The following is an 11247-nucleotide window of genomic DNA, read 5'->3' as shown; positions in this document are numbered from 1 at the left end:
CCCACGTGACGCGGGAGAGCGTTGCAGGGAAAGCGGGGGGGGGGGGGGGGGGAGAGGGAAAGCGGTCATGTGACGCCAGACGAAACCGGCCGCGGCCCTCTGCCGGCGCCCGGCCCTGCGGCGCCATGGCAACGACGCCCGCCATGACGCCATCACGGCGCCTGAGGGACGATCCGCCCCCCCAAGGGCGGGCAAGGGCGCGAGCCAGCGCGGGGCGGGGTGCCGAGGTGTTCCCATGGCAACGGGCCGGGCGGTGCCGCCTGGCCCCGGCCTGCAGCGGGTGTCCCGGGCCCGCTCCGTGTCCCCGGGCCCCGTTGCTGGTCCCCTAGCCCCACAAACGGCCCTCGGCCCCACAGCCTGTCCCCCAGCCCCGCGGCTGACCCCCAGCCCCGCAGTGCCCCACACGCAGGGGCTGGCAGGGGCAGGCTGTCCCACCCCCGGGGGGCTCAGGGAGGCCACTGTGGGGCCCATGGCAGAAGCGAGGCGGTCTTGCTCTGGAACTTTATTCACACAGGGGGGTGCCCCGCAGCCCCCACCCTGCCCGCCGCTCCGGGGCACAGGCAGAGGCCGGGCAAGGGGGGGAGAGTGAGTGCCGGGGGTGGTGGGGGGTCCGGGCCCCTCCAGGGGATCACTGGCAGGTGTTGTAGATCTGGACCTGCTGGTTGATGGTGGCCAGCACCTCCCTCATCCTGGCCTCCAGCCCACCCAGCTGGGCCGCTTTGGCATCCAGCACCCGCTCGTTCCGCTCGTAGGCCTCCTCCAGCGCTGCGGGGACAGGGGGGAAAAGGGTCAGCCTGGCCTCCCCCCCCCCCCCGCCCCGACCACCACCTCCAGATCCCCTGCCCCGGCCTCACCTCGCAGCTGCTGCAGCTTGCCCTGGGTATCTCGCAGCAGCCTGGCAGCCTCGTCCCGCAGCCGCTGTGCCCGGCTGCCCGCCTGCTGTGCGCCCTGCGCCCGGTGCTCCACTAGCTCCTGCGCTGTCCGGTACCGGTCCCGCAGCGGCCCCTCCAGCACCTGCTGGGCAGTGGGGCCGGTCAGTGGGACCCCCGCGGGACCCCCATCAGCACCCCATGCCCACCGCTCACCCACCTGCTTGGCCTCCCCGGCTCGGTCCCGCGCAGCACCAGCCGCCTCCTGGGCACGCGTGGCCGCCAGGCTGTTGTTGGCACGCTTCACCTTCAGGGCGTCTGTCTGTCCGTCCAGGAGCCCGATCCGACCCATGGCACCTGCCAGCTGCTGCTCTGCACTCCCTGTCTGGTCCTGCATCTGGAAACCGGTACCATGGGGGAAGGGCACGGTCAGGATGCCTGCATGGTCGGGACGGGGCCCTGCCCATCCCCGTGAGGCCGAGGACATGTGGACGAGACTCTTACCGTGCTGAGGACTCTCTCGCTGTGCTGGATGTCACCTGTGGCACGATGCAGTGCCTGCTCTGCCATGCCCTGGGCTTGTCGGGCCTCCTCCAGTGCCTGCCGCACTGCCTCGGCCATGTCCCTCACCCGCTCTGCCCGTGACCTGTGGCCAGGGCGGCACGGCCTCAGTGCCAGCCTGGGCTGGGGGTCCCCGGGGGGGGCTGCGTCCCCACGTCCCTGGGCTCACCTGGCCCGCTGGGCATTCTGCAGCAGCTGCCCGGCCCGGTGCACGTCACCAGCTGTCTGCTCCAGGATGGCATCCACGCTGGCCAGGCTGAGCACCCGTGCCTTGATCTCCTCAGCCAGGCGGTGGATCTGGGCCGGCGCGGCGGGGAGCGACAGCTCCAGCACCCGGCTGGCTACCACCTCGATGCTCTCGGGGTCAGCCCCCTCCTCTGCGGGTGGGAGCTGTCAGTGTGTCCCCTGCAGCACCCCGGAGTGGAGGGGACGGGTGGACCGATGGGCAGTGGAAGGCAGGGGGGAGCCATGGGGAGCCACAGGGAGCCATGGGGAGGGACCATGGGGCAGGGGACTGTTGGGGGGCACAGGATGGTCAGGGAAGAGCAGGGAGCGTGCAGTGCAGCACGGGGCAGGGGCTGCGTGGTGCAGTGCCAGGGTGGTACAGCCCACATGCAGTGCGGGGACCATGCAGTGCAGCGCGATGCAGGGTCGGTGCAGTGTGGTGTAGGTGCAGAGCCACACAGTGTTGGGCAGGGGCGGCCAGCCCCCCCGGCACGCCGGCACTCACGGCTCAGGAAGGCCTTGACTTGGCTGATGAGCTCCCGCAGCTCCCTGTTGGAGCTCTCCACACGGGCCCTGGTCTGGTTCGCTTTGTCCAGGGCTGCCTGAGCCTGCAGCCGGGCCTCATCTGCCTTCCCCTTGGCCTCGGCCACCTGAGCAGAGGCAGAGACCCTCAGCACCAGCCCCAAGGGCTGGGGGGCACGGCCATGCCAGCCACTCCCACCAGCCCCCATGTACCACGCACCTTGTGGGAGAGCTGGGCCACGTCGCCAGCAGCCCGCCGCAGCTCCTCCTGGGCATGGCGTGCCCGGTCCAGTGCGCTGTCAGCCGTGGACACAGCCCCGCCGCAGCTCAGACCCCCGCAGCGCCGTCCTCCGTCCTCATCTCGGCACCCGGCTCCCCCGCAGGGGCTGTCGGCACAGGGCACATCGCCCGCCGCACCGCACACCTGCAAGGCAGCGAGGGCTCGGGGCGGCTCCAGGCATCATCCCCCCCAGGTCTCCTCCCCGTGTCCCACCTTCTCGTTGAGTGAGTGCAGGCTTAGTGCCCGTGCCCTCCCTGCCAGGTCCATCAGTGCCCGCCGGCTGGCTGCGTTTTGGCGATTGAAGTCGTCTCGCCGGCTGGCCAGGAGCTGCTCAGTGCGGTGCCGGGTGGCGGTAGAGGCACTGACGGGGCTGGGCACGGCACGGGTGGAGGCATCTGCCCGGCGCTCAGCCTCCCGTGACTCCCAGTGGGACTGGCGGATGCTGTCGTAGGCGCCTGGGGACAGCAGAAGCACCGTCAGACCCCCGGCCACAGCCCCGCCACCCCAGCCCGGCTCTGCAGCACGGCTCACCAAGGAAATTGGAGGTCTTGAGGGCATGCAGCCGCTGCTCCAGGTCCTGCAGGCTGTGGTTGAGGGCACGAGCGCCCCGGTCCACTGCGCTCAGCACGTGGCTGGCATTGAAGTTGGCGTCCTGGGTGGCCGTCAGCTCCCCCTCCAGCCGTGTCAGCCTCTCCGTCGCCTCCTCGATCTGCCGCCTGCAATGGAAGGGGGTGACAACCCGCCACCGAGGCCACCCCGGGAGCCATACCCCACGCTGGGTGCTCACCGCAGCCCCTCCGTGGCATGCGTCAGGTGGGCGGCGGTGGCGGCAGTGGCGTTGCGGGCAGCCACCACGTCACGCACGGTGGCCAGGCTCTCCTCTAGCTGCCGGAAGGTGCCCTTGAAGGCGCCGGCAGCCCCGGTGTGCTGCAGGAGGCTGGCCCGCTGTGCCAGCGCCCGGGTGCGGGCAGCTAGGTCCTGCACCACCCGGTCCCAGTCCCCAAAGCAGGGGTGACAGGGCTGGCAGGCAGGGAAGGCACCGGCAAAGCCCCGGGCGCACTGGTCACAGCGGACTCCAGAGATGCCGGGCCGGCAGTCGCAGTGACCGCTGCTGCGGTGGCACTGAGCACTGGCAATGCCACGGGGGTCGCAGTCGCAGGCTGCGGGGAGAGCGGTGTCAGGGTGCCGTGGGGCCCACTGCAGGCCCTCCGCCGGCACCGGCTCTCACCTCGGCACAGCTGCCGCGGGTCGCCCCAGTGTTGCTCCTGGCAGTCGGCACAGGTCCGGCCCCCGAAGCCTGGCCGGCAGGAGCACTGCCCAGTGAACTGAAAGACATGGCGCAGCCGAGGCTGGCACTGCTGCAGCGCACTCCCAGCCCCATCCCGTACCCCCGTCCTCTGTCCCTGTTGCATCTCACCTGGTTGCAAGTGGGTGTCAGGGCATGCTGGGGGTGGCAGGCGCAGGGCTGGCAGCCCTGCCCACTGCCCAGGTTCCAGAAGTTGGGGCTGCAGCGGTCGCAGCTCTGGCCCTCCACATGGGGCAGGCAGTGACACTGCCCGCTGCGCCCATCGCACTGGCACTGCTGGGGCCCACAGGTGCTGGCGTCGGTGCCCAACGCGTTGCAGGAGCAACCTGGAACCAGACAGGGGCTGAGCAGGGACAGGGATGGGGACAGGGCAGGGGGAGATTGAGAGGGAATGGGGACAGGATGAGGACAGGGACAGGATGGGGATGAGATTGGGATGGAGATGGGATGGGGGTGCAGATGGTACAGGGACACAGGGAGGGATGTGATGGGGATGGCGAAGGGTGAAGGTGGAGGCAGGATGGAGACAGAGATTGGGCAGGGATGCGGTGGGGACCAGATGGAGGTGGGATGGGAAGAGCATAAGGACCACTGATGGGGATGGGATGGAGATGGGACAAGGACAGGGTCAGGACAGAGATGGGATAAGGATGGGATGGGGACAGAGTCAGGGTGGCAGTGAGGATGGGATGGCAACAGGGACAGGAATGGGCATGAGGTGAGGATGTAAATGGAATGGGACAAGTTGGGCATGGGGACAAGGATGGGGCTGCAGTGCCAGGGCTGAGCAGAGGAGACAGCAGGAGACAGCAGGGTAGGGCTGCAGGGACCCCGCAGTGCTGTGCACGAGCAAGGGCAGCCATGGGCACACATGGTCTCCAGTGATGCGCTGGGCCCTGCACGCAACTGTGTCGGCATGTCTGTGGGTACTCACGCCTGCAGCTGTGCCGCGTGGCATCCCCATAGTAGCCAGGCTGGCACTCGGCGCAGTGGGGTCCCGCCGTGTTGTAGAGGCAGCGCAGGCAGCGACCCGTGCGCCGGTCGCATGCCTCTGGGTCCGTCATGTCGATGTTATCATGGCATTGGCAGGGCAGGCAGCGTCCGCCGGGCTGCAGCGGGTCCCCGTAGTATCCAGGCGCACACTCGTCACAGCGGGGACCTGCCGGCACAGAGCACTGGGCAGCGCCCAGGGACGGGGGACCCCCAAGGGCACCGAGCGTGCTGCGACGAGCACCCACCTGTGTACCCAGGACTGCACTGGCAGACAACCTGCTGGGAGTGGCTGTCCTGGTAGCAGGAGGCGGCGAAGTGCCGGGGGCTGCCGGGCCCCTCGGGGCAGGGGCAGGGCCGGCAGTGCTGCCCGGAGCCCAGCGCTGGGTTCCCAAAGTGTCCGGCCGCACACCTGCAGGCTGGAGGTCAGCAGGGGCCAGGGCTGCCGGCAGCACCCTGCCCCGGTCCAGGCGCACACCGCACTTACCTCTGGCACCTCTCGCCATCCGTGTGGTCGCGGCAGCGCAAGCAGCTGCCCGTCCAGGGGTCACAGTCTTCAGTGTGCCCATTGCACTGGCAACGCCGGCAGATGGGGAAGCCCCAGTAGCCGGGCTGGCAGCGGTCGCAGCGTGCGCCATGGGCACCCTCACGGCAGGAGCACTGCCCCGTGGCACTGTCGCAGACTGTGCTCACCGACCCCTCGCTGCTGCACTGGCACGCTGGAAGGCACGGCACCCCCAGTGTCAGTCCCTGAGCTGCAGAAAGCACCCCTCCCCGGTGCCCCCAGCCCTGGGGTGCTTGGGCTCCTCTCCAGGCTGGGATGGCACAGCCTTGCGGCACTCACCTCGGCATCCGCTGGGCCCAAAGCCGAAGGTTCCCGGGGAGCAGCGGTGGCAGCGCCGTCCCACGATGTTGGGTTTGCACTGGCACTGCCCACCCTGGGGCCGGCACTCGGCGCTGAGCGAGCCCTGGGGGTCACAGAGGCAGGCTGCGGGCAGAGAGGGGGTGAGCACCGGCTGCTGCAGGGCGCAGGACAGGGTGCAGTATGGGGCGTGGAGCTGTACTCACGCAGCGCCCCGTCATGCAGGATGGCCGAGAGGCTGTGCAGGAGGCTGGAGCAGGGCTCAGCCACGGGTGAGGGCCCCGCGGCATGGAAGGGCTGGGCGCAGCGGTACCGCTCAAAGGTCTGCCGGCGCTCCATGGAGCTGGGGTCGCCCGCGATGAACATCTCCAGCGAGGAGTAACGAGGCAGGAGCACCAGCTGAGGGGGGGAAGTCAGTGGGATGTCACACCCATCTCTCCCCGTGTCCCCTACAGCCGCATCCTGCCCCCCCAAAGGGTTCCTGTCCCCAACCCCTCTGCCCAGCTGTCCCTCACCGAATCGATGAGCACGCTGGCGGTGGGATCCTGCCGAGCGGTGGCACAGCCCAGCTCCAGGCGGAGGGTGTAGGAGACGCCCTGCTCCAGGCAGATGGGCTGGGGCAGCACCACGTATCTGGGTGGAGGCAAAGCAGAGCATGGGCAGCCAGGTGCCTCCCGCGAGCCCTGGCACAGTCTGGTCCCAGCAAGGTGCTCACCTGGCGCCAGAGGGGAGGCTGGTGGAGAGCTGGTCATCAGCCGGGATGGTGTTTCCGCAAGGGCTGCTGGCGGAGACAGGGCTGGGGCGCAGCACCCTTACCCTCACCTCCTGCCAGGGCTCCGGGTGCTGCCGGCAGAGAAAGGGCTGTGCCAAAAAGCCTCACCGTCCAGTATTCACCACCACCACCACTTCCCAATTTGGCGATACATCCCACCGCCAGCTTCACCACCTGGTGCCCACCTGGGGCTCATAGCGGATGATCACGTTGTACTCGGTGGAGAAAGGCACGTCGCTCACGTGAAACTCCACCCAGCCACCTTCCAGCATGCGGGCAAAGCCTGTCCCTGTCCACGAAGCCGGGTGGTCCGTGGGGGGCTCACGCTCCACCACCGAGCCCTGGTGTGAGGGGGGGTTGTGAGATGGGACCCAAAACATTGCCTTTGCCAGCAGGTACCACTCTGCCCTGCTGCCACAGTGGGGCAGAGTGGTGCCTGCTGGCTTAGGGACCCTGCAAAGAGCCACCCAGTGCCCTGCTCTGCCTGATGTCCTCCCCCAGGGACACCTTTGTCCCTTACCTGATGCAGCCGAGCATCCTCAGCCTCGTAGGTGTAATGGTCCAGGTTGATGCGGTAGAAGCCGGGCTCCAGCTGGCCGCATTGTCTTCCCATCACATGGCTGCGGCACGGGCACTGCCCCGTCTCCATGGCGCACCTGGTACCCCGGAGGCACCATCAGCCCCGGTGCTGGCAGGGATGCCCCTCACCCCCTGCATCCCCGCAAAGACTCACAGGTTGTTGCGGGCACCTCCCACGTCGCAGTCGCAGGGCCGGCAGCCCGGGAGGTCGTGGCTCAGCCCCCAGTGCTCGGGCTGCAGAGGGCAAGGGTGTCAGGGAGTGTCTGGCTGTGGTGCCACAGTCCCAAGCACCGTGCATGGCCCCCAAGCACCGTGCACAGGCCCTGGCACAGCCCCACTCACCAGGCACCGGTCGCAGTTGCGCCCGGTCACCAGCCGCTTGCAGAAGCACTCGCCGCTGACAGGGTCGCACCGGCTGCCCTCGGCCACCGTGCCACGGGGGTCACACTGGCACCCTGCACAGAGAGCCAGCAGCGTCCGCTGGAGCCGAGCCACGTGCCCGACCCCAGCAGGTGATGTCCCGGTACCTACGTTGGCAGCCCTGCGGGTTGGCAGCACTGAGGCCAAAGAAGCCGGGTTTGCAACGGTCGCAGCGGGGACCAGCCACGTGCTCCTTGCAGCGGCACTGCCCCGCAATCAGCCCCCGGGCCGGGTCATCAGCGCTGTCGCACAGCCCCCCATCCAGAGAGCCCTCAGGGTCGCAGTCGCAGGCTGGGGGAGCAGGCAGGGTCAGTACTCTGACCCCCCTGGCCTGGCCCCATGCTGCGCACCCCCCAGCACCGACCTCGGCACACTGCGGGGTCCCGCAGGTCCTTGCTGGGGTCCTTGTAGTAGAAGGGCTTGCAGAGGTGGCAGCGGCGGCCCATGGTGTTGTGCTGGCAGCCGTCACACACAGCCCCGCTGCTGTTCCCCGTGGCCAGGAAGACGGCCATGTCGAAGTGGCACCGCCGCGAGTGCTCGTTGCAGTCACAGCCTGTGGGGATGGCACCGTGGCACAGCATGTGGCACCCCAACCCCCTGCCTGGCAGGCAGCACCCCCAGTGCCAAACCTCCCCAGACCTGACCCCCCTCACCCCAGTATGCAGCACCCCAACCCCAAACCTCCCCAAACTACAGCAAGCAGCATCCCAAACCCCCCACAACTGGTGTGCAGGATGCCAGTCCCCACCCAACCATATCCCAGTGTGCAGCACCCCAAAAACCCTGTAATGGCGCAGCCTGCCAGCCCTGGCACCGGGATCTCTGTGCCGGGAGCCAGTGCCAGCGCAGACCACTCACGGCGGCAGGCGTTGGTGCTGGAGCCCTCAGCCGGGCGCCAGGGCAGGTCGTGGTAGAAGTCCTCACAGCGCTCGCAGTTCAGCCCCTGCGTGTGGTGCTTGCAGACGCAGCGCCCATGCACCTGCCGGGACACCACGGTGAGGGGCTGCAGGGCCAGGCAGCCCAGCTACCAGGCTCCGGCAGGGCACGCGGGGCTGGCTCACCCTACCATGCCATCGGTAGTGGTGAGGGCCCCGCTGAGCGGTGCGCACTCAGAGGCATGCCCGTAGCAGAAGCAGTTCCCACGCAGCACCAGCTCGTAGAGTGCGTAGTAGTACTTCTCCCGGATCTCCCGTCGCGAGTCCAGCAGGTTGTCCCCCAGCGTGTGCAGCTTGGTGAGGTTCACCCGCAGGTTGGTGACGCGCAGCAGGTCTGGGGCAGGAAGAGACCAGCGTGGGCACAGGGCGGACGGGCTTGTCAATGCGCGGCTCGGCTCGCCTGTGCACAGTTGGGCTGGGCTGTGCACGGCATGGGGTGTCTGTGCAGGGCTGCGCACCATTGGGCTGGGCTGTGAGTGACTTTCTATGGCCCGACTTATTGGCACAGGGCTGCGCGTGGTTTGGCTCACATGCATGTGGTTGCACGTGGCCCAGCTGGGCTGTACGTAGCTGCGGTGGTTCGGCTCCCATGCACGTGGTTGCACACGGTCTGGCTGTGCACAACTCACTGGGGCTGTGCATGGGCCAGGGCCCCGCACGGCCCCCCAGCAGACACAAGCTGGGACCCCACCAGTGCAGAACAAGTGCTCTGGGCAAGAGCTCCTTACTGGGCATCAGGGTACTCACCACTGTGCCTGGAGGATGACTGTGCCCAGCGGGCGCAGCCTTGGGGGCCCCGGCAGGACAGGACGGCTCCCTGGGACTGCAGCTTCCCAGCAGCCCTGCCCTGCAGATTCCTCCCGTCCTGCTCCCAGCCTAAATTTAGCGCTGGGTGATTAACCCGCTGTGTCCTGCACCCAGCCCAACTCCTCTGCCCGTCACTGACCCCATCCTGCACCACAGTCGCCACTCGGCACTGCGCTCAGCTCCGGCACGGCTCCGACACTGCTGTACCCCTCCGCTCGACCCGATACAGCCTGACCTTTAGCTGCTCCCACGGTGGGGGGGGGTGCAGGAGGGGCCCAAGTCTCCACAGGCTGGATCTGGCCCTGACCCCACCGTGGGGCTCAGAGCAGGGAGAGAGCAGCCAAAATAGCTGCACCCAAAATAGAGCAGTCAGGCAGGAGCCCAGGGCAGGCGACTCACTCTGGATGGCGGGGCTGTAGGGGTCCTGGATGGGGATGGCGGGGTCCAGCACCCGGTAGATCACCTAGGGGAGAGAGCAGGGCAGTGAGGGCAGACCGGGTGATCCTGCCACCCTCCCGTGGCACTGCCAGGGCCTCACCTCCCCCTCGGTGGAGGGCTCAATGTCGGAGTAGCGGGACTCGCAGACGACGTCGTCGATGCGGCGCGGGGGTCCACGAGGGACGTGGGGGAAGGAGGCAGCGCAGTCGTAGGCGAAGTAGCGGTAGACCTTCCAGCTGCGCCCAAAGTCGGCTGAACGCTCCACCAGCATGGCTGCGGGGCGGAAGGTCTGCAGGACACCCAGGTGGGATAAGGGCCAGCCCCACAGCCCCCACAGGCCCCATCCCATCCTGTACCATCCCATCCCAACCCATCCCATCCCATCCCATCCTGGGTAGTTGCATGCCAGGACCCACCTTGAAGGTCATGATGAGGTGGGTGAAGTGGAACTCGGCCTCCAGGTCCAGCTGGATGCTGACGTGCTCCACGCCTGGGGATGGCACGCGTGACTGTGGGGAGCACCCACCTGCGGGTCCCCGGGGCTCGTCCCCCCCACCCGGCCGCGGTCCAGGGGCGCGGCCGCGGCCGCCGGCTGAGTCACACTTCCTCAGCGTGGGAGGAAGGGAAGGAGAGCCCCCCGGGACGCCCTGCTGCTCACCGTTCTCCGACTGCCACCAGGCTTTCTTGGGGCGGGGGGCGAAGGTAGTGACCACGTTCTCGATGCGGTGGCTGTTGGCGTTGGCGCGGGCGTCGTAGGGCCGCCGCGAGTCGCAGACGAAGCACTTCTTCTCCTCCTGCGAGCGGGAGGCTCGGCGGTGTGTGTCCCCATCCCCATCCTGTCCCCCCCATCCCTGTCCGGTCCCCCCAGTCCCCATCCCGTCCCCGTCCCGCTCACCTGGAGGTGGCTGACGATGCAGTAGGGCTGGGGCTGGCGCAGCCCGCAGGTGGAGGTGGCACTCAGCCGGGGGGCTCGCCCCACCAGCAAGTCACCGGTGGCCGGGTAGCAACTGCCGCGGGCGCAGCCCTGGGGGGAATCGGGGGCCAGGGCCCCCCCCAGCCCTACGGGGCAGCGGGCGGCTGAGGGCGCTGGGGGGTGCCAGGGCCCCTTCCGCGGCTGCCCGGAAACAGGGCGGCGGGGCCGGGCCGGACCCTGGTCCCCACCGGGCCCCGCTGCGGGGGTGGAAGGCGGGGGGCGGGGGGGGGGGGAGCGGACTCACCGGCCAGCAGTGGCAGCAGCAGGAGGGCGCCGGGGCTCCGCATGGCGGGGGCGCAACCGGGGCGCAAGGGGCGCGCAACGGGGGGGGGGGGGGGGGGGGGTCAAGGGGCGCGCAGAGGGGGCGTTCGGCAGGTGCCCGGCGGTCCCGTCCCGTCCCGTCCCCGTCCCCGTTGCCGTTCCCGTCCCGCCCCGCCGGTTCCCGTTCCCGTCCCCGTCCCGGTCCCTCCCGCTCCCCCCTCGGAGCTGGGCGCTCGGGGCTGCGCGGAAAGCGCGGGGCGGATCCCGGCCGGAGCGGGGAGCGCGGGCGCGGCCGGCCGGCAGGCGGGCGGGCGGGCAGGAGGTAGGCAGGCACCGGAGACAGGCAGCCGCTGTTCAGGGCTTTATTTGCAGGCGCGGCCGAGCTACAGGCACCCGCGGAGCGGACGGGACCCCCGGGCTGCGGGGACCGGGGAGGGCTGCGGGGTA

The 11247-nt window shown here is 69.3% G+C and overlaps 1 protein-coding gene across 1 annotated transcript; it reads right to left on the bottom strand.

Annotated features, from left to right (window-relative positions):
- Positions 1-499: 499 nt before the first annotated feature.
- On the bottom strand, positions 500-11000 carry LOC126049705 (laminin subunit beta-2-like). The gene is made up of 33 exons (XM_049826540.1): positions 10784-11000; positions 10462-10625; positions 10225-10360; positions 9983-10056; positions 9667-9855; positions 9528-9591; positions 8453-8655; positions 8245-8365; positions 7751-7939; positions 7498-7677; positions 7309-7421; positions 7121-7200; positions 6908-7043; positions 6573-6728; positions 6331-6458; positions 6131-6248; positions 5822-6014; positions 5598-5741; positions 5241-5472; positions 5002-5165; positions 4698-4922; positions 3875-4089; positions 3686-3782; positions 3245-3617; positions 2989-3173; positions 2671-2912; positions 2398-2601; positions 2161-2305; positions 1600-1807; positions 1374-1515; positions 1090-1266; positions 855-1014; positions 500-765 (listed from the first exon to the last, which is right to left on the bottom strand). Exons 1-33 carry the CDS (start codon positions 10824-10826, stop codon positions 629-631), a joined length of 5337 nt encoding a protein of 1778 aa, XP_049682497.1. The 5' UTR covers positions 10827-11000; the 3' UTR covers positions 500-628.
- Positions 11001-11247: the final 247 nt, after the last annotated feature.

Source organism: Accipiter gentilis, chromosome 23, assembly GCF_929443795.1.
Source record: "Accipiter gentilis chromosome 23, bAccGen1.1, whole genome shotgun sequence".
NCBI lineage: Eukaryota > Metazoa > Chordata > Aves > Accipitriformes > Accipitridae > Astur > Astur gentilis.
Note: the sequence above shows the minus strand (reverse complement) of the source record. Positions and strands in the feature narration are given on the sequence as shown.

Bases quoted from the DNA above. Each gene is read 5' to 3' on its own strand.
- LOC126049705 (XM_049826540.1), bottom strand. From the start codon at position 10,826: ATGCGGAGCCCCGGCGCCCTCCTGCTGCTGCCACTGCTGGCCG. The intron at 7,422-7,497 runs GTAGGTACCGGG...CTCTCTGTGCAG, and splicing joins CAACCCGCAGGGCTGCCAAC to GGTGCCAGTGTGACCCCCGT. The intron at 1,808-2,160 runs GTGAGTGCCGGC...TCCCACCCGCAG, and splicing joins AGTCAAGGCCTTCCTGAGCC to AGGAGGGGGCTGACCCCGAG.